General features: G+C 42.9%; 2 protein-coding genes across 2 annotated transcripts in view; one reads left to right on the top strand and one right to left on the bottom strand.

Annotated features, from left to right (window-relative positions):
* ESF1 (ESF1 nucleolar pre-rRNA processing protein homolog) overlaps positions 1-581 on the bottom strand; it is a 58,155-nt gene extending 57,574 nt beyond the window's left edge. Inside the window, exon 1 of the mRNA XM_058679632.1 lies at positions 507-581. The gene's annotated coding sequence lies outside the window, so the exon portion shown is untranslated. The remainder of the gene's footprint in view (positions 1-506) is intronic.
* A 257-nt stretch (positions 582-838) lies between these two features.
* Positions 839-26,620, top strand: NDUFAF5 (NADH:ubiquinone oxidoreductase complex assembly factor 5). Its single transcript, XM_058679647.1, has 10 exons — positions 839-896; positions 2,995-3,035; positions 7,663-7,710; positions 8,703-8,806; positions 12,376-12,415; positions 14,164-14,361; positions 18,717-18,777; positions 25,489-25,572; positions 26,250-26,332; positions 26,509-26,620. The coding sequence occupies exons 6-10, from the start codon at positions 14,206-14,208 to the stop codon at positions 26,599-26,601; spliced, it is 477 nt and encodes a 158-aa protein (XP_058535630.1). The 5' UTR covers positions 839-896; positions 2,995-3,035; positions 7,663-7,710; positions 8,703-8,806; positions 12,376-12,415; positions 14,164-14,205; the 3' UTR covers positions 26,602-26,620.
* Positions 26,621-27,780: the final 1,160 nt, after the last annotated feature.

Here is a 27,780-nt window from a genome sequence, read left to right as displayed (position 1 = left end):
CTCCCAAAAAACCAGAAAGATCCATTATCACTCCCGCTCACAGAATCCCTTTCCCTAATTTTTTTTTTTCATTAGAGGAAGTGATTAAGGCCCAGATGAACAGATTGTCCCCTCTCCCCCACCACGCACGAACGGCTTAGCATCTCTGGATTCAAAGCTGACAGAAGTCACTGGTTATTCACGGCTTGGGGGGGAGAGTACTCCTGCACGCACCTAATGAAGATAATGTCTACAGCGAGAAGCCCAGGCCATGCGACTGCACCCCGTCGTGCCCCACAGCACCCACCACCACCACCACCACCGTGTGGAGAATACCAGGGTCTCCCTGCACCCCCCCCCCCACTTGAGGAAGCAGCTGATAGGCTCAGGTCCCCCTTCAGAAGCGAAACGAGGCACAAAAGGTTAGGGAAGCGAAGGCCCGACCCTCCCCAAATCCGAAGCCGACCCTGTCAGACCCTTCTCCCACCCACCGGGGAGCCCCGGCTCCAGAACCCAGGGTCACTCACCGCCGCGGAGCCCTCTCAGAGCCGCACGTGGGGAGGCACGCCCACGACCCGTCACGTGACGCTGCGCCGGACGGCACGCCAGCTGGGCCAAACTACTCCCTGAGGAGCTGCGGAAGTGGCTTCGGCGCGTGCGCGGGCGCCGGCTCATGGCGTCGCGTCCTGGAGATGCTGCTGCGGACCGGGCTGCGGCGCGTGTGGTTGTCATGTCGGGTGACCGGGAGCGTCTCTGCACAAACCCTGGGCGGCAGGACCGTCGCCTCTGGTGCCTCTTCCCCGGGCGGCCTGTCGCCCGGAGCCCTAAATATCTTCGATCGTAAATTGAAGAGGAAACAGAAGAACTGGGCGGCCCGACAGCCTGAGTCGACCCAGTTTGACTACCTCAAGGAGGAGGTGAGAGCGGCGCCCAGACGTTGCGAGTTCGAGGCCGGGGTCGGGGCTGGGGGCCGGGTGACCCTGAGCAGCAGACGTTCCGCTCTGGGGCCCCTGCTAGGACCGCAGAGAGCTGCAGTGTGCCTTCTTGTTGAGTCTCTGAGGTCAGGCTCGCTGTCCCTCGGGAGAACTGAGGGGAGATCGTAGAGGAGAGATAAGCGATGGAGGAATTGCTGCCCAGGTCACTAGGAGCCCGTGAGGTCCAGGACGGGACCTGTGGCCCTGGGTGGCCTTTCGAAGTGAAGCCGGTCCCACTGAGATGCAAAACACGTGCTGGGTTTCAGCGACTGAGTATGCAAAGGTGGGGCTATCAGATATCCCAGGAGTAGTCTTGGCATTCATTACACCTGCAAATAACCTTGGTGTGGCGGATTAGAAAAAAAAATCAAAATTCCCTTTTTAGCTTTTTTTTTAATGTGATTACTAGGAAATTTGTGATTACCCACCTGGCTGTTGTTATTTCGCATAGCAGTGGTCTGGTGAGCAGGGCTCTGAGCAGATCTCGATGCTGTCTCAGAGGCGCTGTCCTTCCCACCCGGGTGGCCTGCTGACGGAGGGAGCCCCCCATTGCAGGCCTCGGCGAACCGCTGGCTCTTCAGGAGCCAAGGTGCAGGCGGCTCTGAGCAGATCTCGGTGCAAGCATGGGCCTGCTGAGGGATCCGCAGTGGGACTTTCTCAGAAAGCCTCTGTTGCGACAGCATCTCGGAGATGTGTAATGTCTGTTTCGGGGATAGAAAGTTCGCTCCTAGCGAATATTCTGTATTCTAGCCATCCGGCCTTGGTCTGCCAGGTTGCCGGCTTCTTCTGGAAGGGTTTGTGGGGTCTCTTCCCCAAGGAACTTGACCGAGTGCCTTGCCAGTGTACAGAAGCAGGCTTAATATGACAGAGTGTGTGAATATTCTTGTTCTAATAAACATGTGATTCCTGGTGGGAATTACGTGCACAGTGGGCTCTTCCACTCTCCTGGAGCGCTTTCTGTGCTCTGCCTCCGAGAGGCAGACACATCTGCGCGCTGAGCGTTCGAATCCTCGGAGCGACTCCTCGGAGCGACTCCTCGGAGCGACTCTGGGATTGTTCAGAGAGGAGGAGTAGCTGTGAAGTGTGTTAGACTCCCGTATCTTTCTTCCCACTATAGGGAGGAAGCCCAGTGAGAAGCGGTACTTCCCTTGCGCCGCTGTTAGGTGGGAGGATGAGCGTTCTTCAGATGGAGATTACTTTTCAAAGATCGCTCAGAAGAATTATCCATTCATTTAGGAACACTGCAGAATTTATTGGTAGTCATTGAATACAATTTTATTTAAATGACCATTTGCACATTGATCAGTAGTGACACTATAGATCAATAATCTAAACTAAATAATCTTTGTGTTTTTGTGCAATTCATAGTGATTATCTGTGGGTAGTAATGTGCCTGTTGCTGCTGCTTTTTTTTTTATTGGAAATGCAGGGTGTTGTTTTTTGTTTTTGCTTTTGGAAAGGCAGAGACAGAGAGAAAGATCTTCCATCCGCTCATTTACTCCCCAAATGGCCACAGTGGCCAGAGCTCAGCCAATCCCAATCCAAGAGCCAGGAGCTTCCAGGTCTCCCATGTGGGTACAGGGTCCCAAGGCTTTGGGCTGTCCTCTACTGCTTTCCCAGGCCACAAGCCGGGAGCTGGATGGGAAGTAAAGTGGAGCAACCTGGACATGAACCCCGAGGCCCACATGGGATACTGGTGCTTGCAAGGGGAGGATTAGCCAATTAAGCCATCACGCGGGGCCCACCTGTTGCTTTTTATTCCTGTTATTTCATGTGGCATAGAGTGTAATGCAAAGGTTAAATATTTTTACAATGGTTAGTCTTGTATCTTGTGATTGTTCCTTATGATATTTGCCTCTATTTGTCTCGTGGGATATTTTATTGCACAGTGTCCTGAATCGGAGAAGAAAGGTGCAGTGGGAAAGGGGGTAAGGAGAGTGCTTGCCACGTTGAAGCATGTGTAACTTGCAGAGCGTTGTCTGTCGCTGTGTTTCCCTAGTACACCTACTCAGCCTACCTGCGGTTCGTCTCTGCCTCTTAGGTTGGAAGTCGCATCGCAGACCGTGTCTATGACATAGCCAGGTAAGTGATGTTTATCATAACAGCATGCAGAGCACTTTGCAGGGAAGACTCAAGCGAGTCAATGTAAAAGCAGCAACTCTTTATTTTTTTAAAGATTTCATTTATTTTTATTTGGAAGGCATATTTACAGAGAGAAGGAGAGATGGAGAAAGAAGGTCTTCCTGCTGGTTCACTCTAAGTGGCTGCAGCAGTCAGAGCTGAGCTGATCCAAAGCTGGGACCAGGAACCTCTTCCGGGTCTCCCGTGTGGGCGCAGGGTCCCAAAGATTTGGATCCTCCCCGTTGCTTTCCCAGGCCACAAGCAGGGAGCTGGGTCAGAAGTGGAGCAGCCGGGACAGCAGCAGTGCCTGTGTGGGATGCTGGTGCCACAGGGTGCACAATGAGCTTGTGGAGCCACTGCACCAGCCCCCAAAGCAATAACTGTTTCAGTCATATCTTAGACACATCCTTGCAAGCGGATGGATTTATTTTGAATATATATACTTGCCAGTCTTGTGATGAGCTAATTTTGTAAGTTAAAAAAAAAAGAAGATGCTTCAGTGCTATGACAGCCCGTTTATTAGTTCTGTGATTCCGAAGATGTAAAAAAATACCACTATAATCATTAGTGATGTAATAAATGAAGCCTTAAATGTAAGTCAGTTTAGCTTTCACAACTGCTTTCTCATGGCACTAAGCAAAACTGAAATCTGTGCAAGGATCCGGGATTCTGGCTAAAAGCATACGCTAAGCTAACATTAATTTTTTTGGAATTAAAGTATTAAAATTGAGGTCAAAATATTCCTTGCAATAAATAATGTTCTATTAAAAATGTAATGTTGCTATTAAAAAATGGTAGTTTATGTTGTCAGTACTTACCTTTTGATGATTTTAACCAGCTCCAGATTCTAAATGTTGTCTCATTTGTGGAAACTGAATTTTGTCTTATAGTGTTAAAATCAGTGATAATTAGGACTTGAACTCTGCTGAACACTTCACATGCATATTTTCGTTTCATTCCCTCATCCTGCTGGAGGGCGGCAGTAACGTCTATTTTATAAATGGGGAAATTGAGGTGCAAAGATACAATTTCTTGTCTGTAGTCAGGAGGTGAGTAAATTGCTGTCCTAGAATTGTAGCTCAGGTCTTTGTAATTCAAAAGCCTGGGTACCACCACTGTTACATTGCATATATTCATAATGAAGATAGAAGGCTGTAGGTGAGCAAGTGGTTGGCTGTCACCAGCTGTTTGCCAGCTGTTATTCCATACTGTTGGCAGAGTTTCAGAGAAATTGAAAAGGGACTTCTTCAGTTTTTCAGGAAAAACGCTAGGAGTAGAAAAATTAGCTTTTTATTTCGTAAACTTTTCTTAAACTTGTAGCTTACCATGAAATGCCTGTGCTGATTTAGGTAAGCCTTGGTATATTTTAAAAGGAAGCATTGCTTAGACGATATTAATGTAGTTCAGTCTTCAAGCTGATTGATTTCCGATTATGACAGCTGATTATTAATTGAGGTGCCTAGATGGATTTAGCTTCTGAGACTTACTATAATACTTTGAAACTAGTAAGTTTTCAGTGAAAGTTAGATGTTAGTTTTTTTTTTTTAAGTTTAGCTATTACTACTTCATGGATTTCACAGGATGATTTCTTCCTAAGTGTTCCTATCACCTCCAAGAATTTTGTAAATAAGACTAGTTGCTAAATTCCAGTGAAGTATGCTGTTTCTTTTCCTGTTAATTTACATGAGCTTCTTTTCATTCTTCATCTGATTGCATTCTTGAATTCAAATGGACTCATTAAGTCTGTTCTTCCTTCTGCATCATGGAGTCCGCTCTGGAAAGCTCTGCACATGTGTGAAATGGACAGATTCACAGGATACCCACTGGCAGGTGTAGCTTCCAGGGCAGGGCAGAAGGGGTCCGATGTGACTTGATGAAAGTTGCGTTCACTCAAATGTTTTTCCCTAAGAAGAATTAGTTGTTAATTATTATATGAACTGTGTTATTTCAGACAAAGTGTAACTTCTGTGTGTCTTTTTTTTTAGAGATTTCCCCCTGGCCTTGGATGTTGGTAGTGGAAGAGGTTACATAGCACAACATTTGAATAAGGTATTTATTTGATAATTTTTTGAGAAACAAAATTGACTGATTTAAAGGGTAGACCTCTTTTTTTTTTTTTTTGAAAGGCAGGTATACAGAGAGAGGGTGGGGGATCTTCCTTCCGCTCAGTACTCTCCAAATGGCTGCAACAGCAAAGTTGAGCCAATCTGAAGCCAGGAACTCCCTTGGGATTCTGCATGTGGGTGCAGGCACTCTAGCAGCTGTCTCCTGCTGCCTTCCGAGTTGATAAGCAGGGAGCTGGATAGGAAGCGGAGCAGCCCGTAGAGGACGCTGGCACTACTGGTGAAGGAGTAACCTGCTATAGCACTGCGCTGACCCCAGGATAGACTTTCCTAATCAATGTAATTTGGATTATATTTGTATTTTGATTATATTGGTGCTGACATTTAATAATTTTATTCAATATCCCTACTGGTAATTTCTTTACATCTGTGTGAGGTGTATTTTATTTTGTTCCCAGTTTGTTTTTTTGAAAATTCGTAATAAATCAGATCAACATTCATAACAAATAGGTTAGGAAGCAATTTATTAGCTAGATGCAATATTAATTGCTTTTCAAGAAAAAGATTTATTTATTTTTATTAGAAAGGCAAGTTTACAGAAAGAAAGACAGAGGAAGATCTTCCATCCTCTCATTCACTGGTTCACTCCTCACATGGCCACAATGGCCAGGGCTCAGCTGATCCAAAGCCAGAAATCAGGAACCAGGAGCTTATTTCTGGGTCGTCTCCCACATGGGTGCAAGTCCCAAGATTTGAGCCATCCTGTCCTGCTTTTCCAGGCTATAAGCAGGCAGCTGGATTGGAAGTGGAGCAGCTGGGACACAAACCAATGGCTATATGGGATTCTGCCGCCATAGGTAGAGGGTTAACTTGCTACACCCTCACACCAGGCCATACAGTTAAATTCTGAATACAGTTTACTTTGTAAAAATGGATACATCATTAGAATAGGGAGGAGGGAGTAATGTTCCTAAAACTGTTTATTAGTAACAGTAAATAACACAGAAATGGTACAGGCACTAATGTGTCACTGGAGTTAAAGGAAAGCAAAATAGTAGATGAGAACCTCTCAGAGTCTAACCTGTGATTTTAAAGAACTAGATTGGCTGTTCTTAACTTCAGAAGTCAGGAAACAGGCTAAGGAGGAGAGCTTTAAGGTGCTATTGATAACAATGATGCTTGAGTAACTTGATTGTGGTAAGCAGGAAGGATTCGCTAGAGGAACAGACTATTAGGAGCACTGTAGAAGAAGTAGAGTTTCCACCTAAGTGGGGGCAGCGGAGAGAATTAATAGGATGCATGAGAGAGACCTGTCAAGATCAACTAAAGTTCATGATTTATCAAATATGATGGGCAGGAGAAATCTATTGTGGTTTTTAAAATTTAAACTCGCATGCATTGATTCTTCTTGTATCCTTTCACACTCAACTATTAGCAATAATTTTACCACTTCTTACCATCTTCACCATTACTACATTGGTCCGAAATCTTATTTCACTTCAGTGATCTCCCTACTTCTACCTTTACCGCTGCTGCCTCCTCTCACATGAAAGTAATTCTTTTAAAAATAAATCCAATCATGGTTAGCCCTCCACTCAGAACTGTTGGCTTCTAACCATCCCCCTTCAAGTGCTGGATCCCATATGTGCACCAGTTCATGTCCCAGCTTCTCCACTTCCCATCCAGCTCACTGCTTGTGGGTAGGAAAGCAGCAGAGGACAGACCAAAGCCTTGGGATCCTCGCCCATATGAGACACCCAGAAGAAGCTGTTGGCTTCAGATCAGTTTAGGTCCAGCCATTTTGGCCACTTGGGGAGTGACCAAGTGGATGGAAGATGTTTCTGTCTCCTCTCTATAGATTTGCCTTTCCAATAAAAATAAAATCTAAAAAAAAAAAAAAAAAAAAAGCAAAAACAGCCTAGTGATACTGCAGGGTCCTTATCCCTTAGCAGCCCTGGACTCCTGCTGTGCCTCAAGGAGGCAGGGCATCGTATCACACTCATCCTTTGTGTTCTTCCCGTGTTAGGTCCCTGCTCAGATGGCCACTCATCAAAGATTGCTTTCCCAACTATTTTATTTTAAACTAATTCCCCCTTTGCTCCACTTGTGAGTTACCTAAAATGTTTTCCTAGAATTTCATAATTCCTAATATATGTTTGTTTATTTACTCTCTATCTTTTCTTCCTGGTTTTATTTTTGTCCAGTTAAATTCCCAGTACCTAGACCATACCCTGAAGATTTACTAAATGACTATTAGATGAGTAGATAGAGGACAATTTTGGAGTTTTGACTTTTGTAACTAGAAAAATATTGGGAAAACTGGGTTGAATGAGGAGCCAGAGATAATTCCAGTTGAGGATCGTATTCTACTGGCATTATGCAGAAAGATACCCACATAAAGCTGAAAATCAACCTGGGAGTATCATCTTTTTTTTCTCTCAGAAATCTATCAATGGATTTTTTTTTGTTACTGGGTGGGTTTGATTTGGTTTGATGTCTGATCAGCTTTCATTATTCCATTGCAGGAAACTGTTGCAAAGTTTTTCCAGACAGACATTGCAGAAAATGCTTTGGTAGGTGTCTTTGAATAGAACTTGATTTTTCCCCTGGTTTTAAAAATGGCACCCATGAAGCAGAGTTAAACAGTATAGAAAATACAAAGGAAAAAGGAAAAATGACCATTCCGGGGCAACCACTGATGACATCTGGGCTCGACCTTTGCAGATGTTAGCTCCCTGCCACCCTGCGCACAATCTTATGCACACAGTATCATGCTAACATTCTGTACTTTTAACAGACGATCATTCTGTTCTGTCAGTCCATATTGTGTATGTGTGAGAGTACCATCTTTGCAAATGAGAACATGATATTCTAATGTGAATAATCCTTGGTTTGTTAGCTACATTCCTATTAAGAGGCAGTTGTATAATTGCAGAGGACATCCTTACATGACGCAACTTTTGCATTTGATTTAATTCTTTGACAACATATGCTTGGTAATAAAATCTATGACGTCACCAGTCTTCATTTCTAAGTTCCGGATATGCATCCCCAGGGTGTCTTTAGGAAGACTAAGAAACGATGTTAGGTGAAGCTAGTATTTTCTCCTCTTTGTCAGTCATGGGCTGGTCCTTTTTATCTTTGTCAGTGTGATAGAAAGAAAGTAAAATTTATATTTCTTTAATAACTTGTACAACTCAAGAGCTGTTGATGTCTTTTGATAGTTTCTAGCTTTTTGAGTTGTGCTTCGTTAGACTTTCCAAGTATGAGGGATCACCTATATTCTCATCTGTTCTCTTGTACCTCCAGTTATTCCCCTGACGCTTTTGACTTTCTGAGACTTGTTTTATTGTGAAGTATGGGTCCTGTCAATGTTTTTCTCAACCAGTTGCCCAGTTTTCCGGCTGATGTTAAGTGTCATTTATGAAATATTTGTTGAGTCCCGTCATGTCATCTTTTCTCTGACAAAAACTGCCAAGTGAATATCCCATTAACTTTAGCAATGATCATGTTAATAATTTAGACTATATAAAAATGTTTTTGATCTTGTATTTTTTATCATTAGAAAAATTCTTTGGAAACAGAAATTCCTACCGTTCACGTTTTAGCCGATGAAGAATTCCTTCCCTTCCGTGAAAATACATTTGACCTAGTGGTTAGCAGTTTAAGGTTGGTAATCTGTTTATACTTTTAAAAACATGTATGTTATATTCATGGGTAGATAATTCATGCTGTAGCATTTCACTATTTTATATTTGTTAATTTTACAAGTTAATACAGTAGACTATGGAGCAACTTTGACAGTGGAGTAAATTCTTAATAACTTTGGGGTTTTAAATGTTGAGAATACTGGTATTTTTTATTTTTACAGGTTAGAGGAGAGGGGTTTTTTTCCCCGTTTTTAGTTATTTGAGAGACAGAAAGAGATCCCCCATCCTTTGAATTCAATGTGGCTCTCCCCTAGAAGGCAGGCACTCGCTGCCCCCTTCCCCCCGAACGTCCATTAGCAGGACACTACTGTCAGAGGTAGAACCAGCACTTGAATCCAGGCACGTTGATGCATCACACAGCATCTTAACCCCTGTCCCAAATGCCAGCTGTGTTAGTAAACTCTAACACATCCAACGGATTCTGTGCTCCCCATGAAGAAAATGTTATATAGTCTCTCAAGGTTTGTGGGTTACTTTGCTTGCGTGCTTTTTGTTTTTGGTTTTTGCTACAGCTTTCCCCCCGATGTAAGCTACTATTTAGGAATTAATATTGATGGTGACCGAAGTTGTACACTGGCTTCACTGGACAAATATTAGCACAGATTTATCACAAACTCATCTGACAAACAAACAATACTAGAATTTCCTTCAACTTCAATTCTCATAGGGATATAATCTTCAATGTTCTTGTTTTTTTCAAACTACCATGTCCCTTCACATTTATCACACACAAGCAGGTATTCTGTTCCTTACATTATAATATGTGAAGCACTGACCTTAATTTTTTTGGAGTCAGGTACCCTGCCTTCAAAGAACTCAGTCTATAGAAAGAATATTCTCTGTGATAATCTTGTTTTTCTTGTCTTATAGTTAAATCAGCTTTCTTTTAGAGTTTCCATGTTAGGTGTATTTAAAGTGATCAGTCAGGGCTGGCGCAGAGCAAGCCAACCCTCTGTGGTGCCAGCATCCCACGCAGGCACTGGTTCATTTCCAGCTGCTCCACTTCCAGTGCAGCTTCTTGCTAATGGCCTGAGAAAGCAGTAGAAGATGGTCCAATACCTTGGACCCTGCACCTATGTGCGAGATTCTGAAGAAGCTCCTGGGTCTCCACTTTATACCTGCCTAATTGTGGCCATTTGAGTAGTGAACCTGCAGATGAAAAAGGATGGGAGATTTGCTAACGCTTTCAAGTGAAATAAATAATTCTAAAAAACAAACAAACCAAGTGACCAAATCACAGTCTTCCCAGGGCTTTGCCAGGTTTAGCATATGAAGTACTATAGAAGGACATTGTGATTTGTAGAAGGACAGCAAACATGGGATAACGATTGATAGGATATCACTTATCTAACAACAACTGACTGGGTATCATTTGTATGAGGATACTTGATTGGATATACAAAACAGAGAGTTTCAAACAAGGATGTGGAAACAACTGATGGGTTCTATGGAAAGGTTTATGGGAACTATATAAGCTCCTCATTATCTCCTCCCTTACCTTATGTGAGCCTCAGTCTATAAAAGCCTGGTGCCACTACTAAACTTCGGCTATCTTACCAACATGGTAGTCCACGCGTGTTATTATAGGCTCCCTGCACCAAGTCTATCACTGCAGAACAGCGTACAAAGTACTATGTCGCCGATCATCTCTCAGTCCCAGGCAAGCTGGGGGAGTTGAGGACCCCTGCTGTTTTGTACAGTGTGTGCCTTTTTTTCCTTGCTTTTTTATCATGTACTGAAAGTTTTATGAAAGTACACAGATTCCACTATGAAATGAAAAAAACAGAATTGTGGTTTAAAGAGCCCTAGAGAAGGAATTAGAACCCACTTTTTAAAAAAGTTTTATTTATTTTCATTGGAAAGGCAGATACAGAGAGAAGGAGAGACACAGAGAAAGATCTTACATCCTCTAGTTCACTTCCCAAATGACTTCATGGGCCAGAGCTGAGCCGATCCAAAGCCAGGACTCAAGAACCTCCTTTGGGTCTCCCAGACAGGTGTAGGGGACCAAGGCTTTGCACCGTACTCTACTGTTCTCAGGCCATAAGTAGGGTGCCGGATGGGAAGTGGAGCAACAGGAATTAGAGCCAGAACCCATATGGGATGCCTGTACCTGGAGATGGAGGATTGGCTAGTTGAGTCAACACACTGGGCCTAAACCCAAGTTTTAAGTTTGAACTGACAGTACCCAATGCTGGCAAGGCTGCAGAGCAACTGGAGCTTATCATTAATCACTGCTGAGAATGCAAATGGCACAGCCACTTGGGAAGACAGTTTGAGCCACTTTGGGTGGCAGTGTGGCACTTTCTGTGAAACAGAACATGTCATACCACATGATGCAGCATTCGTGCTCCACACAGAAATCTGCACATGAATGCTTAGAGTAGCTCTTTTCATAATTCTCCAAACTTGGGAGTAACTAAGATGCCCTTTGCTGGTTGAATAGATGGGTGAATCCAGACAGCACTCCAAGAATACTTCATTGTCTGCATAGACCGTTTATTTATTCAGTACCAAAGGACATCTTAGTTGCTTTCAAATCATCTCTCAAGACATTCAAAGACATGTAAGAAACTGAACACATATTATAGAGTGCAAGATGCCAGTCCAAAAAAGGCTGTACTGTGTGTCTATGACATTCTGGAAAAGATAGAACTTGGGACACTAAAAAAGGCCAGTGGCAGCTAGTGGTTATAGTCGAGGGAGGAATGAAATAGGCAGGGCGCAGAGGATTCTTTGAAGCTACTCTTAGTGGTACTGTGGTGGTGGGCGTATATCACCACAGATCGGAGCACATACAGTATCTGAGTGGACCCTGGTATAAACTGTGGACTGTGCACGACAGTGAGTCCATGTAAGCTTACCAGTTTGCACAGACATGCCACTCTGACAAAGATTGAGCACAGGTTGGCGGGGGTGGAGTGGGAGATGGATTTATGGAAAGTCGTTTCCTTCCTTTCATTTTTGCTGGGAACCTCAAACTCATGTAAAAATAATAAAACAATCCTAACAAACAAAAGTGGGATGTCGTTTATCAGAAAACTCACTGAGTTCACACTTTTGGTGAATTGCCTCTGGAAAAGCTTTAATTGGCTTATGATTTTTTTTCTAGGAAAGTAAGATTTGGAGTACAGTATTTCTGTAGTTTACTTTCTGAATTTAATTGATAAGCCCCTTTGAATATGTCATGGTAATTTACATTGCTTTCTTCATATAAGGGGTTTGTCCACCACTATTTTGATGAAATGCCTAAGTAGAAATGACTTACATTATATTTAGGTGAATAGTAATTAGATAGCCAAATTGAGTTTTTAGTTAAGCAAAGTGATAAGCAATGTGGCATGGGATTTTCTAATGTGATAAGCACTTCCCTGAGAAGTTCATTATTTTAAAACCTATATGAAAAGAATCTGATTTTTAATTTGTGATTTCAGGCATTGACATTAAAACTATTTTCATTGTACAGATAATAGTTGTATGAATTAGACGAATTTTAAGCTAAAACAAATACATGTTTTCATATTATAGTTTGCACTGGGTGAATGATCTTCCTAGAGCACTTGAACAGGTGAGGAAACTTACTGATTTTACTGTTTTTGCTTTATTTTATTATTAGAAACTCAGAGGTGCATTCATATTCATAAACCATTTCCTTGGCGGTCTGACAGTTGGCAAATAGTGGAATTGAGTTCACTATTTATATCTTCTGTGGGCTGGGTATACTCATACTTGTTACAGTTTGTAATTTTTAAGATGTACATTGAGTGACTGTCTCTGAGAGTTTAATGAATCAAATTGTGGAGATAATTTTTATTTATGAGAGCTTAATGAATACGCAAAAATATATTGCCGTTTTCTCTGTAGATTCCTTGTGTCTCTTAATCGCCTATAATTTTTTATGGGTAGACACATATTCCCATTTCTTTCTTCCTATGCATTATAGGGTATAGATTAGTACTAGTTGATATTTATTCATGAACAGGTAAGACAAGGACTCAAAGGAAGGGAAGAGATCATTGTAGCTTCGAATGGACTAGGAACACTTGCACAGTAAGGAATCACTTGGACAGGATTTAGAGGATAGGTAAGATGTGAACAGGAGAGGCATTCCAAGAAGACAGTCACGGAATATGGGAGATGACTGCTAGGATGTGGGGCGTGTTAAGATCAGATGCAGGAGGACTTGGATGCCAGTCAAGACATGTAGGACTTATTCTTTGTGTAATCCAGACTCGCTAGCGAACTTTGAAGAAGAAAGTGACATGATAAAGTGTTGTGGCATAACAGATAAAGCCACTGCCTGCAACGCTGGCATCGGATATTGACACCTGTTTGTGTCACGGATGCTCTGACCTCTACCATTTATGAGGTAGACCTGAAAGAAGCTCCTAGCTTCAGCCTGGTCCAGCCGTGGCCATTGAAGCCATCTGAGGAGTTAGCTGCTAGATGGAAGATGTCTTACTCTCTGTCTCTCCCTCTGTCTGGAACTCTGAATTTCAAAATAAATAACCAAATCATCAAACAAATAAAAAGCTTTGTGGGCAATCGCCCTAGGCCCCTGCCCTGCTACCTGGTGGGCGTGGCTCAGAGTTTCCCTGCCCATGGCCTGAGGTACAACTAGAAGGTCAAGGGGAATACACATGGAACATGACTGGAAGGTCAAGGGAAATAGATGTGTCATATAGCCACTTACAGTGGGGGGAGAGGGGTCTGTCAGAAGATGCCCTCCTGCCCTCCCCTTTCTTACCCTTTAAAAACTGTAACCTGCACATAGTAAAGCAGACATTCCTCACCAGCTTGTTTCCTGTGCTTCTTAAAGAGCACCGTTGTCTCACCCTTGGTGACCCTGGGGCCTGCTGGCAGGCCTAAACCCTGAGAAAGCTGGTGGCAGGGTAACTGTCTTGTGGTGGGAGCACAGGCACTGAGCCACCATTGCCAGTCTCCCCAGAGGTACAGTGGGAGTTGCTGGAAAATGACATTTCAAAGGGCATAGGTGTAGCAAAGATTGTGATTTTTGCAATCTTCTACACTGAAAACTGTTGTTTCTTTTGGCAGTTTTCTGATTGTGTGAGTGAGTGATGTCTGTTGTAAACATGAAAAGATTCAGCATATTCTTCCTCTTAGTAGTAACAGGATCGTCTGTCTTTACAAATCCATTATACAGCAATGATATTCTGACCGTTGCTTATTTAGATGTTTTAAATCATTGTTTGGCAAAATAAGATTGGTCGTCATGAAATGGTTGATTCAGATGCCCCTTAGTTATTCTTTTGACATTTCGACACGTAAAATCCTGTTGTCTTGTATTTATTGCAGATCCATTATGTGTTGAAGCCAGATGGCGTATTTATTGGCGCCATGTTTGGCGGCGACACTCTGTACGAGCTTCGGTGTTCTTTGCAGTTAGCAGAAACGGAGAGAGAAGGCGGCTTTTCTCCCCACGTTTCACCTTTCACGGCGGTCAATGACCTGGGACATCTGCTCGGGAGAGCTGGCTTCAACACACTGACCGTGGTAACTATCCAGGGAACCATGTCAGCTGGTGACCGCACAATGTAGAAACAGCTTCTTTTCAAGACTGAAAACTGTATAATCACAGCATTCTACAAAGATTTTGGATGTATTTTTTCTCCTCCCCCATCCCTCCCTCCTTATTTTAAGATAAAGCTCCAATTGAGGTTAAGGTAGAAATGTAAAATTTTTGGTTGTTTGTTACCTGAATTAGTAGGTAAAAAACAAAAACAAAAAAGGTGCCATGTTAACATGGAGATTGTTTTCTTAAACATATTATTTCTTCCCAATCTCCAAATCCAGAGCTGAGTGTTAGATGAACTGAGAGCATTCCAGATGACAAGCAAAAGTGATTTAAATGCTGCTTCCAGCACCAGCAGCCTTCTGAAGCAGGGATGAGTGCATTCTCTGGGCCTGCCGCTCGCACGGAGCTTGCACTTACCGGCTAGGCGAAGCGGGTCAATTACTTCACCTCTTTCCAACGGTCATTTCTTTTAAAAGACGCAAATGCTGCTAACCTCAGGTGGCTGTTAGTTTTACACAAGACAAAGGGCTTGTAACACATAGGCCATGCTAAGGTCTTCTCCTTCCCAGTCCTCCGCTCTAGCAGCTTCTAAGGTTAGGCTCGCAGAGGGGTGTCAGTCCTCGGGAGAGGTTGCCTCTTCACGTCTTCCAACATCAGTGCCATTCGAAAGAATCATTACTCTGTTCAGACGTGAGTTGAGTCGATTTACTGCACTTGATTTTTGTGGGCTCCATAGGCCTATAAACAACTCTAAACCTGATTAGAGGAAATTGGAATTCCTTGATGAAGTAAGTTTTTTTCATTGCATGATTAAAGGTGATAGGCTTGAGATTAAAATGATTATTTTTGAAGATTTAGTGTTTATGTGTTTCATATAATCATCTAACCAAAAATAGGTTGCCCTAGCCTTCCTTGTTTTGATAAAAAGTACAGAACATGGACCAGCAGAGCCCCGATGGTGGGAAGGGTTATCCAGAGAAAAACAACAGACTAGAATAGGCTGAGAACTAACCCAACTAACCCTTGGTCCCTGACACCTGTGTGCAGGATTGCCTTTCATAAGCTTTTAATATGTTTTAAATTTTTTGAAAGATTTATTTATTTAAAAATAGAACTACAGAGAGAGTTGGGAAGAGACACAGAGAAAGCCTTCCATCAACCCCACTCCCCAAATGGCCACAATGGCCACGGCTGGTCCAGGCTGAAGCCAGGAGCCTCTTCTGGGTTTCCCAAGTAGGTGCAGAAACCTAAGCAAGTTGCTCATTCCTTATTCCCAAAAGTCTCAGTTGGTCTCAGGATCCTTCTGCACACTTAAAAATAATTGAGGCTTTTGTTAATGTATTTTACAGATGTCAGTATTAACTACATTGCTTTAGTATTTAAATTCAGCATTTAAATCCATGTAATACTAACAACAATATACTTGTCACTTATTAACCTGTTTTTGTGTAAAAGGTTTATTTTAGTGCAAATTTAAACCCATGTGGAATTTTTCTGTAACATGTATGTTTCATTAACTTTTAAAGTCCCCTAACGTGCCTTAGTAAAAGAGATTCTCATACCTGCTTCTGCATTGAATTCCACTGCTGTTCCACGCATCATGTAGTTTCTATAAAATACCACTGTAGGCTAAGAGATAGAAAGGGCAAATAGCGTCTCCGCATTACTAAGGAAACGCCCTGGGTCCCAGGGAACACGGCACTCAAACCAGACTTTGCGAACTGCAGTTGTAGTGATACTTACTATTATCAGTCTGGCACGCCATGTTTCGCAGTTTCTTTTTTTAAGCACTGCTTTGCTGTACTTTATATAGACACTCATATTATATGTACATATTTCTGAAACTTAGTTTATATTCATAGCAGTGTATTTTAAAAACGTCTCTAAATTAGTCTGGGTACGTTTGTCCTCATGCATGCTGCTCATTTACTTAACTATTTCCTTATGAATGGCATTTAAATTTGTTCTTTTTTTTTTTTTTTTGGCCAGTAGAAGCAATACTACAGTGTCCTCGTGTTCCATTTTATTTAGTTAGCCTTACAAGAAACACTGAGTACTTTTAGGTACCAGATCCTGTTTTAAGTACTTGGGATACAGTAGTTTTTCTATCCGTAGCAGATCTGTTGCTAGTGTGTAGAAGATCTAATATTGGGACATTGTATACAAATTGGTTGTTGTGCATTTGTAGAGGTCAATTTAGTGGTTTTCATGAGATTTCAAGAAATCCGATATGGCTAAAAATTGATGAGAAACCAGTGATTTTAAAGCGTGATCTCTACTAATCCCTTTACTTATACTGCCCGAGCAGCTGGCCCACTGCCCCTTTTCCCTTCCGTGACCATAAGATAAACATTAGATGCTAAGGCTTCAGAGAAGAAAACTTTTTACAAGCCTCTAAATGGTTGAGAGAGAAAAAACAAAAATACAAATGTGTCTCTGTACACAAATGGATTTGGGAATTTATGGAGTGAGGGGACGTGAGGTAGAATTGGACACAACTAACTGATTTGATAGGTGCTGAGGAGCAGGAACTTGGGAAAAAAAAGTCCTGTGAACATGCACATTAACACGTCATACTTAACATATGCTGCATGTTCAGAACTGGCTGCTCAGAGGTCACTGGCGGTGTGCCATTTAACATGATAACCACGTCGAGGTAACTCTCGCCCATGTGAATTGCCCCACGCACTCTGGTCACAAAGCTGGCTGCAGTTGGTCCGTCTGGTTTTATCACAGAGACAGCTCATAAGATTTTTAGGTACAATATCAACGTTATAGCAACATATAATGTCACAGGTGGGCAGATGCCTTTTATGGGCTGTTGGCACATTTGACAATTGCGGGAAGCTTGCTGTTAAGCAAAGGGAGATAGATACTTGGTTGTCCACAGTTTCACATAAGTGAAAAAAATATATAGGCCACCCTCTTAATTTCCTTCCATATTGCTTTGTTATAAGCCTATAATTGAGCTAAAAAGAATCTGGGATCGTAAAACCCCTGAAAAGTGTAGGAAAATTTTTAAAATTGAAGTGATTAAAAAAAAAGAATATAATCACTCAGGAAACAAATTATAGGTGAGGATGTAGGAGAAGATTAGGTGATATGGGGAGGTATGGTGCAAATTTTCATGGAGTGACATTAAAGCATACACAAAACCTGATCCATGTTTATGTTTAAAGAAAAGAAGAAAGAATAAACTATATAGAGTTACATTATGCCTCAAGTGAAAAGTCTGACTTCTGATATCTCTTTCCTTGCTCCCTAAAAACTCACTGCTATGTCTTATATGTTCTTTCCTTATAGGCTAGAACAGACAGCTTGGAAAAGGCTGATCAGCTCTTTACTATCTGCCCGTCCATTTTTTGTGTGTTTAAGGCTGGGAGGAGCCAGGAAGCACTGGGCTGTTGGGAGATTATCTGCAGTAGACTCCTGCTTCAAGCTATCACTCTATCATCACGCTATCCTTTATTTGGGAAATAACCTGTGTGTGGTCAGCAGAGTATACATTCCCTCACCCGGTAGTGTTGTAGAAGCTGAGTCATGAGGACCATATTGGGCTGGGTCCTGCATGCCGTGTGTTAACATTTATTCATGCTGACTATGTACAGGGAAATGTAGTAAAAAACTGTTGTGAGGACCTGGCACAGTAACCTAGTGGCTAATGTCCTCGCCTTGCACATGCCGGGATCCCATATGGACACCAGTTCGTATCCTGGCAGCCCCACTTCCCATCCTGGGAAAGCAGTCAAGTACGGCCAAAGCCTTGGGACCCTGCACCCATGTGGGAGACCTGGAAGACGCTCCTGGGTTCTGGCTTCGGATTGGCGCAGCTCCGGCCATTGTGGTCTCTTGGGAAGTGAACTAGTGAATGGAGGATCTTCCTCTCTGTCTCTCCTCCTCTCTGTATATCTGACTTTCCAATGAAAATAGGTCTTTAAAAAAAAACCACACAACAGAAAAAACAGTTATGATCTTTCACTTTTATCTAGAAGATGAGACCCTTCCTTTCCACCGTCCTAAAATTGAGATATCTAGAAGGAATTTTCAGTCTTAGAGAAGAGGGTGATAAATCGTAGCTTCCAGAACAGAGTAATTTTATGTTGTTCCAGAGAAAAAATAAGAATCAGTTAATGAAACTGAAGGGATTGTCTCACAGTAGGGAATACTTGTTTAGCAATTTGAGACCTTCATAAATAACCAAAAGTCAGGTTACAGAGTCTTCTATCTTACTATGAGAGATTGGTCTGGGTTATCTATACAGCCCCTTTTCAAACCTAGGTCTTATTTAAAATGATGGTTATCAACTGGATATTGCTTTTTTGTTGTTACATAGGACACTGATGAAATTCAAGTTAACTATCCTGGAATGTTTGAGCTAATGGAAGATCTGCAAGGTAAGGCACTTTAAAGAAGCTTTTTACCATGTTTGATAACACATATTTTGAATGCACACTTCCTGGCAGATAGTGGATCCATTGTTGAGGAGGAAGCAAAAAAATTGTAATGGCACTTGTGTACAGAGTGTAGGAGGTGGGCCCCAGGCAACTGTTGCAAAGAATTGTGGTCAGTGCTACGAATTAGGGGCACATGTGCTATGGCTGCTAATAAAAAGATGGTAAGACTTCTTTAAAGAGTGCGTCTGAGGATGGGAGGATGTATCAGTAAGTTTCCCAGCAACACTTGACACCTTGGGTGCAAGACAAGGAAGCAAATACTTGAGTTAGTGTAGTATTACATTCTGTCAGGTTCTGACAGGTCCAGAACGAAGACTAGAGAAGTCTTAGGTGAGGAAGTAGCAATTTAGCCATGCTGTAGAAAACAGGGATGAGTTAATGAAATGGAAATGGCAGGGAAGTGAGTCCCAAGCAAAGACAATGGCAGATGCAAAGGTCCCTTTGCAAAAAACGTGACAAGGACTGCAGCACTACAACCCCATAAAAATGCTGTTTTGAGTCCTGGCTGCTCTGCTTCCAATCCAGCTCCCTGCTAATGTACTTGGGAAAGCAGTGAAAGATGGCTCAAGTGCTTGGACCCTGTATCCTCATGGGAGACCTGGATGAAGCTCCTGGATCTTGGTTTTGGAGCAGCTCAGCCCTGGCTGTTGTGGCCATTTGGAAAATGAACCAACAGATGGAAGATCTCTCTGTCCTGTCTTTCCTCTCTGCCTTTCAGGAATCAGGCCTCGGAACCTTGTAGGTCTTGTCATGACTGTCCTTGATGCAAGAGAATGTCATATTTGTGTTTGTAAAGATTGGACTGGCAAGCTAGGTGGTAGGAGATGGTGATTTGTACTAAGATGATGGCAACATAGAAGGAGAAAATTGCGTGCCTTCCAGAGCTATTTAGGAGATAAAAGTTTCTGCTCTTACTGGTGCATTAGATGTATTCTGATGAGGGAAGGAGTCATTTCCTAGTGGACTTACAGCTCACATAACCAGATAAATGATGCCCTTCAATGATTAAGGAAACAGAAGTAGATCAAGAAGGCATGGAAGCAGCACCTGAGTTTACATCTGGGCATATCAGGTCTGAAGTGCTTTTGAGATATTAAATTCATATCAAGCTAGCAGTTGGGTATTTGAGTTTAGCTTAGAGGAGGCTACTGGCCCAAGTGAAAGGTTGTGAGTCATTTGGTTTGAGTCATTTGAAGAGATCACGGAAATGAGAACATGCATATTTAGGAAGCCACTTGTGTAGCAACTGGATAGAAGTATGAATCTGCAAAGGAGAAGCCAGAGAGTTGTTAAGGAGAGACAATAGAAAGGTGAACCTAAGGAGAAAGAGTGTGACAGGACAGAGAACACTCAGCAGCACCTAAAGCAAAAGGTGAGCTACGAAGGAAATCCACCGGACTTCAGAACAAGGTTTTTGGTGGCCTTGATAAGAGCTCTCCTGTTGAAGTAAGGAAATGAAAGGAAGTACTGGGATTTGTTCTAAGGGATAACACATACATTGTTCTCTCAAGAATGGCTGTGAAGGAAAGCAGACTTGAACTTGTTTAACTTACAACTGGAGAACTCATGTACTTCCATGTAAGAAGGGATCTTTTCTTAATTTTGAGACATAGAGACAGACAGAGGCTTCTCTTGTCAGTTCACACATCTAAAGTCCCACGACTACCTAAGCTGGGCCAGGTGAAGACAGGACCCTGGAACTCAGTCCAGGCCTCTTACCTGGTAGAGGGACCCAAACACCTGAGGTATACCTGCTGTCCTCCAAGGTGTCCATTAGCAGGTGGCTGCAGTCCAGAGCAGAGCCTGGCCTCAGACCCAGGCGTTCTGGCAGAGGAAGCAGGTGTAACAGCCAGCATCCTACCTGCTCCAGCAAACACCTGCCTGAGAGGTGATTTTGGAAGACACAGGAGGTGATGGTGATGATGAGCGTGATGTCAGATTCCTGAGAAGGTGGAAAGGGATGAGATACAAAGGCTGGAGATGAGATTTACTTTGGTTAAGAGGAAGAGCAGATTTCTAGAAGAAAAAGTTTAGTGCTAATGGGCATGTGTGCTTGGTAGCAGAAGTTCCTATCCAGTAGATCCTTTTATTATTATTATCATCAGGAACTAATATCATAGATTGCAAATGAAAGGGTAAAGGGTTTGAACATTGAATGGAAACCATTTGAAATAGTCGCAGAGAGGGAGAGGAAAAGGAAGGGAGGAATGCTGACTGGAAGAGGGAGGACTTGGATTTGCTGGCTGACACTCCGCATGCTCACAAGTCCCAGGGCAAAGTTAGCCTGACGCAGAATCCGGAACTCTGGCTCATCTCCAGCATGGGTGGCAGGAACCCAAGCATGTGAGCCACCTGCTGCTTGTAAACACAAGAACAGGAAACTGGATCAGAAGTGAGAGCAGGACACCTGCTATTCCAGGCGGTGTCCTAACCTGCTGCACCACAATGCGGAGACTTTGGATTTGAAAGGTAGAGTTACAGAGAGGCGAGACAGAGATCTTCCACTGGCTTTTTCACTCTCCAAATAGCTGCAACAGCTGGAGCTGAGGCAATATGAAGCCAGGAGCCAGGAGCTTCTTCCAGATCTCCAACATGAGTGCGGGGCCCAAGAGCTTGAGCTTTCCTCTGTTGCTTACCCAGGTCATTTGCAGGAGCTAGATCGGACGTGGAGCCGCTGGGACATAAACCGGTGCCTGCATGGGATGCTGGCACCACAGATGAAGGCTTAGGCTACTATGCCACAACACTGGCCCCATGAATATTTTTAGGGGCAGGCATTTGAACTAGCAGACACTGGTTAAGAGTCCATGTCCCACTTTGGAGAGTGGGTTCACCCTCAGCTGTGGCTGTGAAGACAACCCTGGGACACAGCAGTGACACAAGACAAGTAGATGGGTTTCTGTCACTCCTAGGGAGCCTTGGATTGTGTCCCCAGCTTTTGGTTCTGTCCCTCTGGGGTTGTGGGCTTTTAAGGGGTGCATCGATGCATGAAGACTTCCTTTATCTCTTTCAAATAAGTTAAACACTATAAAAAATTTTTTTTGAAATCAGCATTTATTTTGGTTCTAGTCTTAAGTGCTGGGCTAATGATTCATTTCAAGAAAAGGCAGACTAGAAATCAGACCAATCTGTTAGAAAAGGTTAATGCAGCTGATTTAAAAATACTCCGTGCAGGGCAATTTGCTGAGGTTTTATAATAACATAATTTTACAAGTGAGCAAACTGAGGCATTGATGAATTAAATATCTTATCTGGGATCCCAGTAAATCTGGAATTATGAGTTGAATCCACAGTTATACTGTGCCCTTGCTAGTTTTTATACATTGAAGTTACTGTGTAAATTCAGTCAAGTACTCTGATCTTAAAGTGACAGCTGCCTGTGTTTTTAATCAGACCAAGTTACAGTACACTTCCAGAAGATGACATTATGCCACTTCCCCACTGATAATCCCATTTCCCTGATGGTTCTTAAATGGGTCATGGATTTTCTACACTTGATCTTAGCCAAAAGGCCGAGAAGAGATGGTCATGGATTTTCTGAAACTGTTTCTAAATATTTACCTGGAAGAGACTTGACCAGTTTTATTTCTGCTGTAAGGCCTTTGCCAAACTCTGCATTTTATCCTTTGATAACCCTTATCCGTAGGAAAATTAAGGGGGATTATCTAAAAGTAACTTGTAAAAAATATATTTACTAAAAAAAGTAAGACTCACTGGCTGGTTTTACATTCCTTCACTGTATCGCACATCTGCCGTGTCCAGCCGCTGAACTGCTGGTGGAAACATGTAGTTCCTGAGCCCAGGCAGCTCATGTCCCAGGAGAGAGGTGGGGAGACGCGGGCAGTCAGCTGTGCAGGAAGAGCATTTGGTGAAGCACATGGAGAATCCAAGAGAACAAGTCGCTCACCGCACTCCCAGCCTCCGAAGCTCCCGCACAAGAGGCAGCTGAAAGAAGCGTGCTCCTGAGGGGAATGGAGGGGGCGGTGTCGCTGTGAGGGGAGGCTTCGCCTTGCACACAGATGCAATGGCTGCTGGAGAGTACCCAGGCCTCAGAGGACACTCGCAGCCTTTATCCTCTGGCGCTAACTCAGCACTGCCTGACTGTAAGAAAGGAGGGAATCACAGGAGTGACAACCATTAACGACTGCTGGGTTATTTGGGGAGGAAAATTGTGGTGTCTTGGGAGAATTTTCCTGAGGAGAGGCAGCCAGCAAAGGGTGTTGAAGAGCTCACCCGGCATTGTTTTTAAGGCATAGTTTCTAAGAAAGATACAGCTAAGACCTAGCATGTTCAGGTTGACCCGGTACACACAGGGAAACATCAACACAGAAGTTAAGTGACTTATTCAAGCGGGAGGAAGTTTCTCAGTGTTAGAGCCAGGATTTCAGGGTAGTCAAACAGCCTGGTTCATGTCCTGAAATCACAAACCGTCTACCCTGAGAAGTCAGGGGCTGCCAGGGTGGGACTGGTGGCAGTGGGCTGAGCAGTGGGGCCGAGTGCCTGGGTCCTCCCGGGGCTGCAGCTTTGCTGAGCAGAAGTCAGCAGGACCTCCACGTTGCTCTGAAGTTCAGTTCAAAGGACATTCGTCTTTACGTTCCTTTCTTGATTATGTGTCTCCTGATTTAAGCTGACATTATTATTAATTCACAGAAAAAAAGTCCAAAATGTTGACTTAATCTTACAAAACAAGTTGCATACCAGCTGATGAAAAATTATCAAGGCTTTCACAGTGATTTTAAGGTAAGTTCTGTTCTTTTTCTTAAAACAATACTCAGTATTGTTCATAGTAAGCGAAGTTAGGTTTTTTACTAAGAAGTTGAACTTAACCTTAAAAACACTGTGAGAGTATTAAATGGCTATGTGCTAATCAGATTTTTCTATAGCTCTGAAACTTAGAAGTCCTGGATATTTCTTCCTGAAGGTCTTTGGTCAAGATGTGCTGGGAAGTTTTATCATTCCATTTTGAAAGTGAATAAACTGAATTTAATGGACATGGAGTGACTTTGCCTCAGGTTGCATAAGAATTAAAACTGGGAATATAATCTTACAGTCCAGAATATGTTTTACCACCTCACTGATTCCTGAAGCAGAAGGCAGTTCAGCAAGGCCACGTGTTCCTCCTCGGAGGCAGAGTGGGCTGCACATCGGTGCACCCGGATTCTTCTGTCAGATGTTCAGAGGCAGTCTATGGCTGATAATCTTGGGCTATCCTCATTTCAGTTGTTTTGAAGGCATTTTAGAATTTCTAGTGTATCTTACATTTATTATTATTTTTTAAACAATTTGTAATTTCCCCCTGTGCTCCCCTCATCCAGTGATGCAAGTCACGGGACAGGACACAGTCCACAGCGCCACACAGGTGGCCGCAAGAGTCTGCCAGCGCGTTGCCTCCACCCACCTGGTGTTCGGGGCCTTTGGAGTAGATTTGTGGTGGGCATGAGGTGATGGCACCAAGGCCGTCAGAGAGCTCAGCATTCCCTTGACTGCAGAAGCAGGAGCTACATGTATTCATGGTTAATCTGTGATTTTATGTTTGTTGATCTTCATGAATTGAGGCTGTCGTACTCAAAGAAGGCACGTCTGTGGTTTCAGAGGCAGATTGTCATGAGCAAAATAGGAATTATTTAGGATTGAAGAGAAAAAAAGGTTTAGTTAATTTGTTAATTGCTTAATAAGGCTGATTAACGAATTTTTTAAATTTAGGAAAACATCTTTTTAAGATTTATTTATTTTTATTGGAAAGTCAGATATACAGAGAGGAGGAGAGACAGAGTGGAAGATCCTCCATTCCACTGTTTCACCCCCCAAGTGGCTGCAGCAGCCAGAGCTGAGCTGCTCTGAAGCCAGGAGCCTAGAACCTCTTCCAGGTCTCCCACATGGGTGCAGGGTCCCAAGGCTTTGGGCCGTCCTTGACTGCTTTCCCAGGCCACAAGCAGGGAGCTGGATGGGAAGTGGAGCTGCCGGGATTAGAACTGGCACCCATATGGGATCCTGGCATGTGCAAGGTGAGGACTTTAGTTGCTAGGCTACCGTGCCAGCCCCAAATTACTATTTTTAAAATATGGAAGAACACCAATACTGACAGGTTTATTTCATAAATTATGAAAATAAAACAACAAAACAAAGTGAGTGACACTTGATCATATACTTACAAAAGCATTGCTAGTACTGAGATTCTGATTTTACATACTTTCAAATATGGATATTGGTAACAGTTTGTGTTTTTGGTTTTTTTTTGAGAATTCAATCATACTAACTTTTAATGAATATTAGGTTAGTATTTATCACCCTGGTTTTTAACGATTGTCTAAAAGAATTCTACAAGTGAACTGTAAAGCATTAAAGAACTGTCTCAGGATGAAGCACCTAATCCCTCCCTACGATGGGATTAGTACAACCTGAGGATACATAACCACATGACCGGTTGCCAAGCCTGCATCCAATTGTCACCATCATACGTGTCATGGTTTAGGAGGAGTGAAGCGTTGTGGCACTATGCCATCCTCCTCACAGAGCAGCTAACAGAGGCATCCTGTGGCGTCCTTAGAAAGGTGCTAGTGCTGGTAACACCATGGGGACGGGTGTGCTGTTGGACGACATGGGGTTGGGTATTTGCTGCACTCTCTCAAACTGCCTGTACTGTATTTTCAGGTATGGGGGAAAGTAACTGTTCTTGGAATAGGAAAGCGCTGCTGCACCGAGACACGATGCTGGCGGCGGCAGCTGTGTACCGAGGTAAGGCCGGGATGCAGGCCCCTCCCGCCTGCTCTGATGCAGTCGGCTCCCTGGACCCTGTCCAGCAGACTCCCTTCACACTACCAGTGGCTTTTCTTTCCTTGTTAAGACACTGTCAGCTGTCATGTTCTTCCTTTGGGATCACAGGTCCAGTAGCCTTAATGATTTCCTTGCTATCAGGCTCTCAGTATTAAGAATTTTTCATGGGCCCAGTGTGATAGCGTAGTGGTTACAATCCTCACCTTGAATGCCCTGGGATCCTATATGGGTGCCAGTTCTAATCCCAGCAGCTCCACTTCCCATCCAACACCCTGCTTGTGGCCTGGGAAAGCAGCCAAGGACAGCACAAAGCCTTGGGACCCTGCACCCGTGTGGGAGACCTGGAAGAGCTCCTGGCTTCGGATTGGTTCAGCTCCAGGCGTTGGGCTACTTGGGGAGTGAACCATCAGATGGAAGATATTCCTCTCTGTCTCTCCTCCTCTCTGTATATCTGCCTTTCCAATAAAAATAAATAAATCTTTAAAAACAAAAAAGAATTTTTCACGTGAGGTACTGTCAGAATTCTGTGAGTGTTGTGTTATCCATTTTTCTTTGGAGGATATGATTTTTGTTGAGTAGAGGTTTTTCTTTTTCCTACTTGTATATTTGGGGGCTTTAACCATTATTTATCTTTGCAGAAATGTACGGAAATGAGGATGGCTCTGTACCTGCCACATATCAGATTTACTACATGATAGGATGGAAATACCATGAGTCACAGGTAAGCTTATGAAGACAGATCACTTTTCTTGGTGGGTTCATGTTTCTGTTTATTTTTTTAGTTAATTAATTTGCAGTAGAGTTTTTTTTTTATATATAGATCAGTATTGATGGGGTTAATCAGGATTGTGTGCATCTATTTTTAATAGCTTTATTTATTTTTTTTTTAATTTTCAGGCTAGACCAGCTGAAAGAGGTTCTGCAACAGTGTCATTTGGAGAACTGGGAAAGATAAACCATCTCATGTCACAGGAGAAAAAACCACAATAAATATTTTATTCCATGTGAATGTATTCCAGATTTTTCATGAGAAGTAATTTTCACATCTAAAATTTTGACAGTTTGAAGAAATAACCTGTAAGCTGTTTACCAACAGACTTTTCCGATCATAACTTCATACTACATGTGTATTAAGTAGCCATTTCTGCTTCACTACTTTGTTTCTGTAAGGATGCTGCTGTCATGGGTCTCTTATTTGCAGCTTTAGCCAAAAAACAAAGCAACCACTTCCCAAAGAGGCTGCAGAAGGGCTCACACACATACTTGCCTGGCTCGGGAGAGAAGCGCCGCTCATGTGACATTTGGCACCTTTTCCTTCTTCCGGCCTGATGTCATTTCTGTGGAAGACCACAGCCATCGGGACAAGGGCAGGAAACACATCACTGGGTTCTTTAAAGTTTGCCTATTAAGAATGAAAACATCGATTTTTGTTTTCTGTAACAACTGCTGTTGGGTACTTAGAGCCAGAATTGTCACACACGGATATTTGTCCTGAAGACAGAGGTTTCTGCACCTGCTGCAGGGCTCTCACGCAGTGACAGCCTTCAGAAAGGCGTGTGTGCTTACTGAACGCCTTTCAGCAATTTTGGAAATTGATTTTACTATTTCTTTTATTTATGTGAGAGACAGAATTCTAAATATTGATGTAGTCCTCTAAATGACCGTATAAAACGGGCTGGACCAGACAGAGGATGGAAGTCAGGAATACAATCCGACATGGGTGGACGGCATGCAGCTACGTCATCCATCACATGCGCTCTCCCAGATTTGACGTTAGCAGGGTGTTGACATTAGGGGCAGAGCTGGGGCTGAGCTGAGGTGCTGTTACAGGATGTGGCCATCCCAACTGGTAGCTTAACTGATAGGCCAAATGCCCACCTCCAAATTTTTATCTTTCTGCAAATTCTATCTTACCAAGAATATTGCTTTAATTTATTCTATACCATCAATATATATGGAGATAGTGGAGTGGGGCGAGATGGCATTATACCCTAGGCAGTCTCAAAAACAAACTCCATTTTAAAAAAGTAAAGCAAAATTTTAGATGAACACAACTGGTTGAGAATCTTTATTATTAAGGCGACCGTAGTAAGATTATTTATTTTAATGTAAGCAACTGTAGTGTTTTCTTTGGTTAAATAATGTGATTGAAATAAGCTTTCAATCTTT

This window comes from Ochotona princeps, chromosome 22 (assembly GCF_030435755.1).
Source record: "Ochotona princeps isolate mOchPri1 chromosome 22, mOchPri1.hap1, whole genome shotgun sequence".
Taxonomy (NCBI): Eukaryota; Metazoa; Chordata; class Mammalia; order Lagomorpha; family Ochotonidae; genus Ochotona; species Ochotona princeps.
This window is presented reverse-complemented; position numbering and strand designations above follow the sequence as displayed.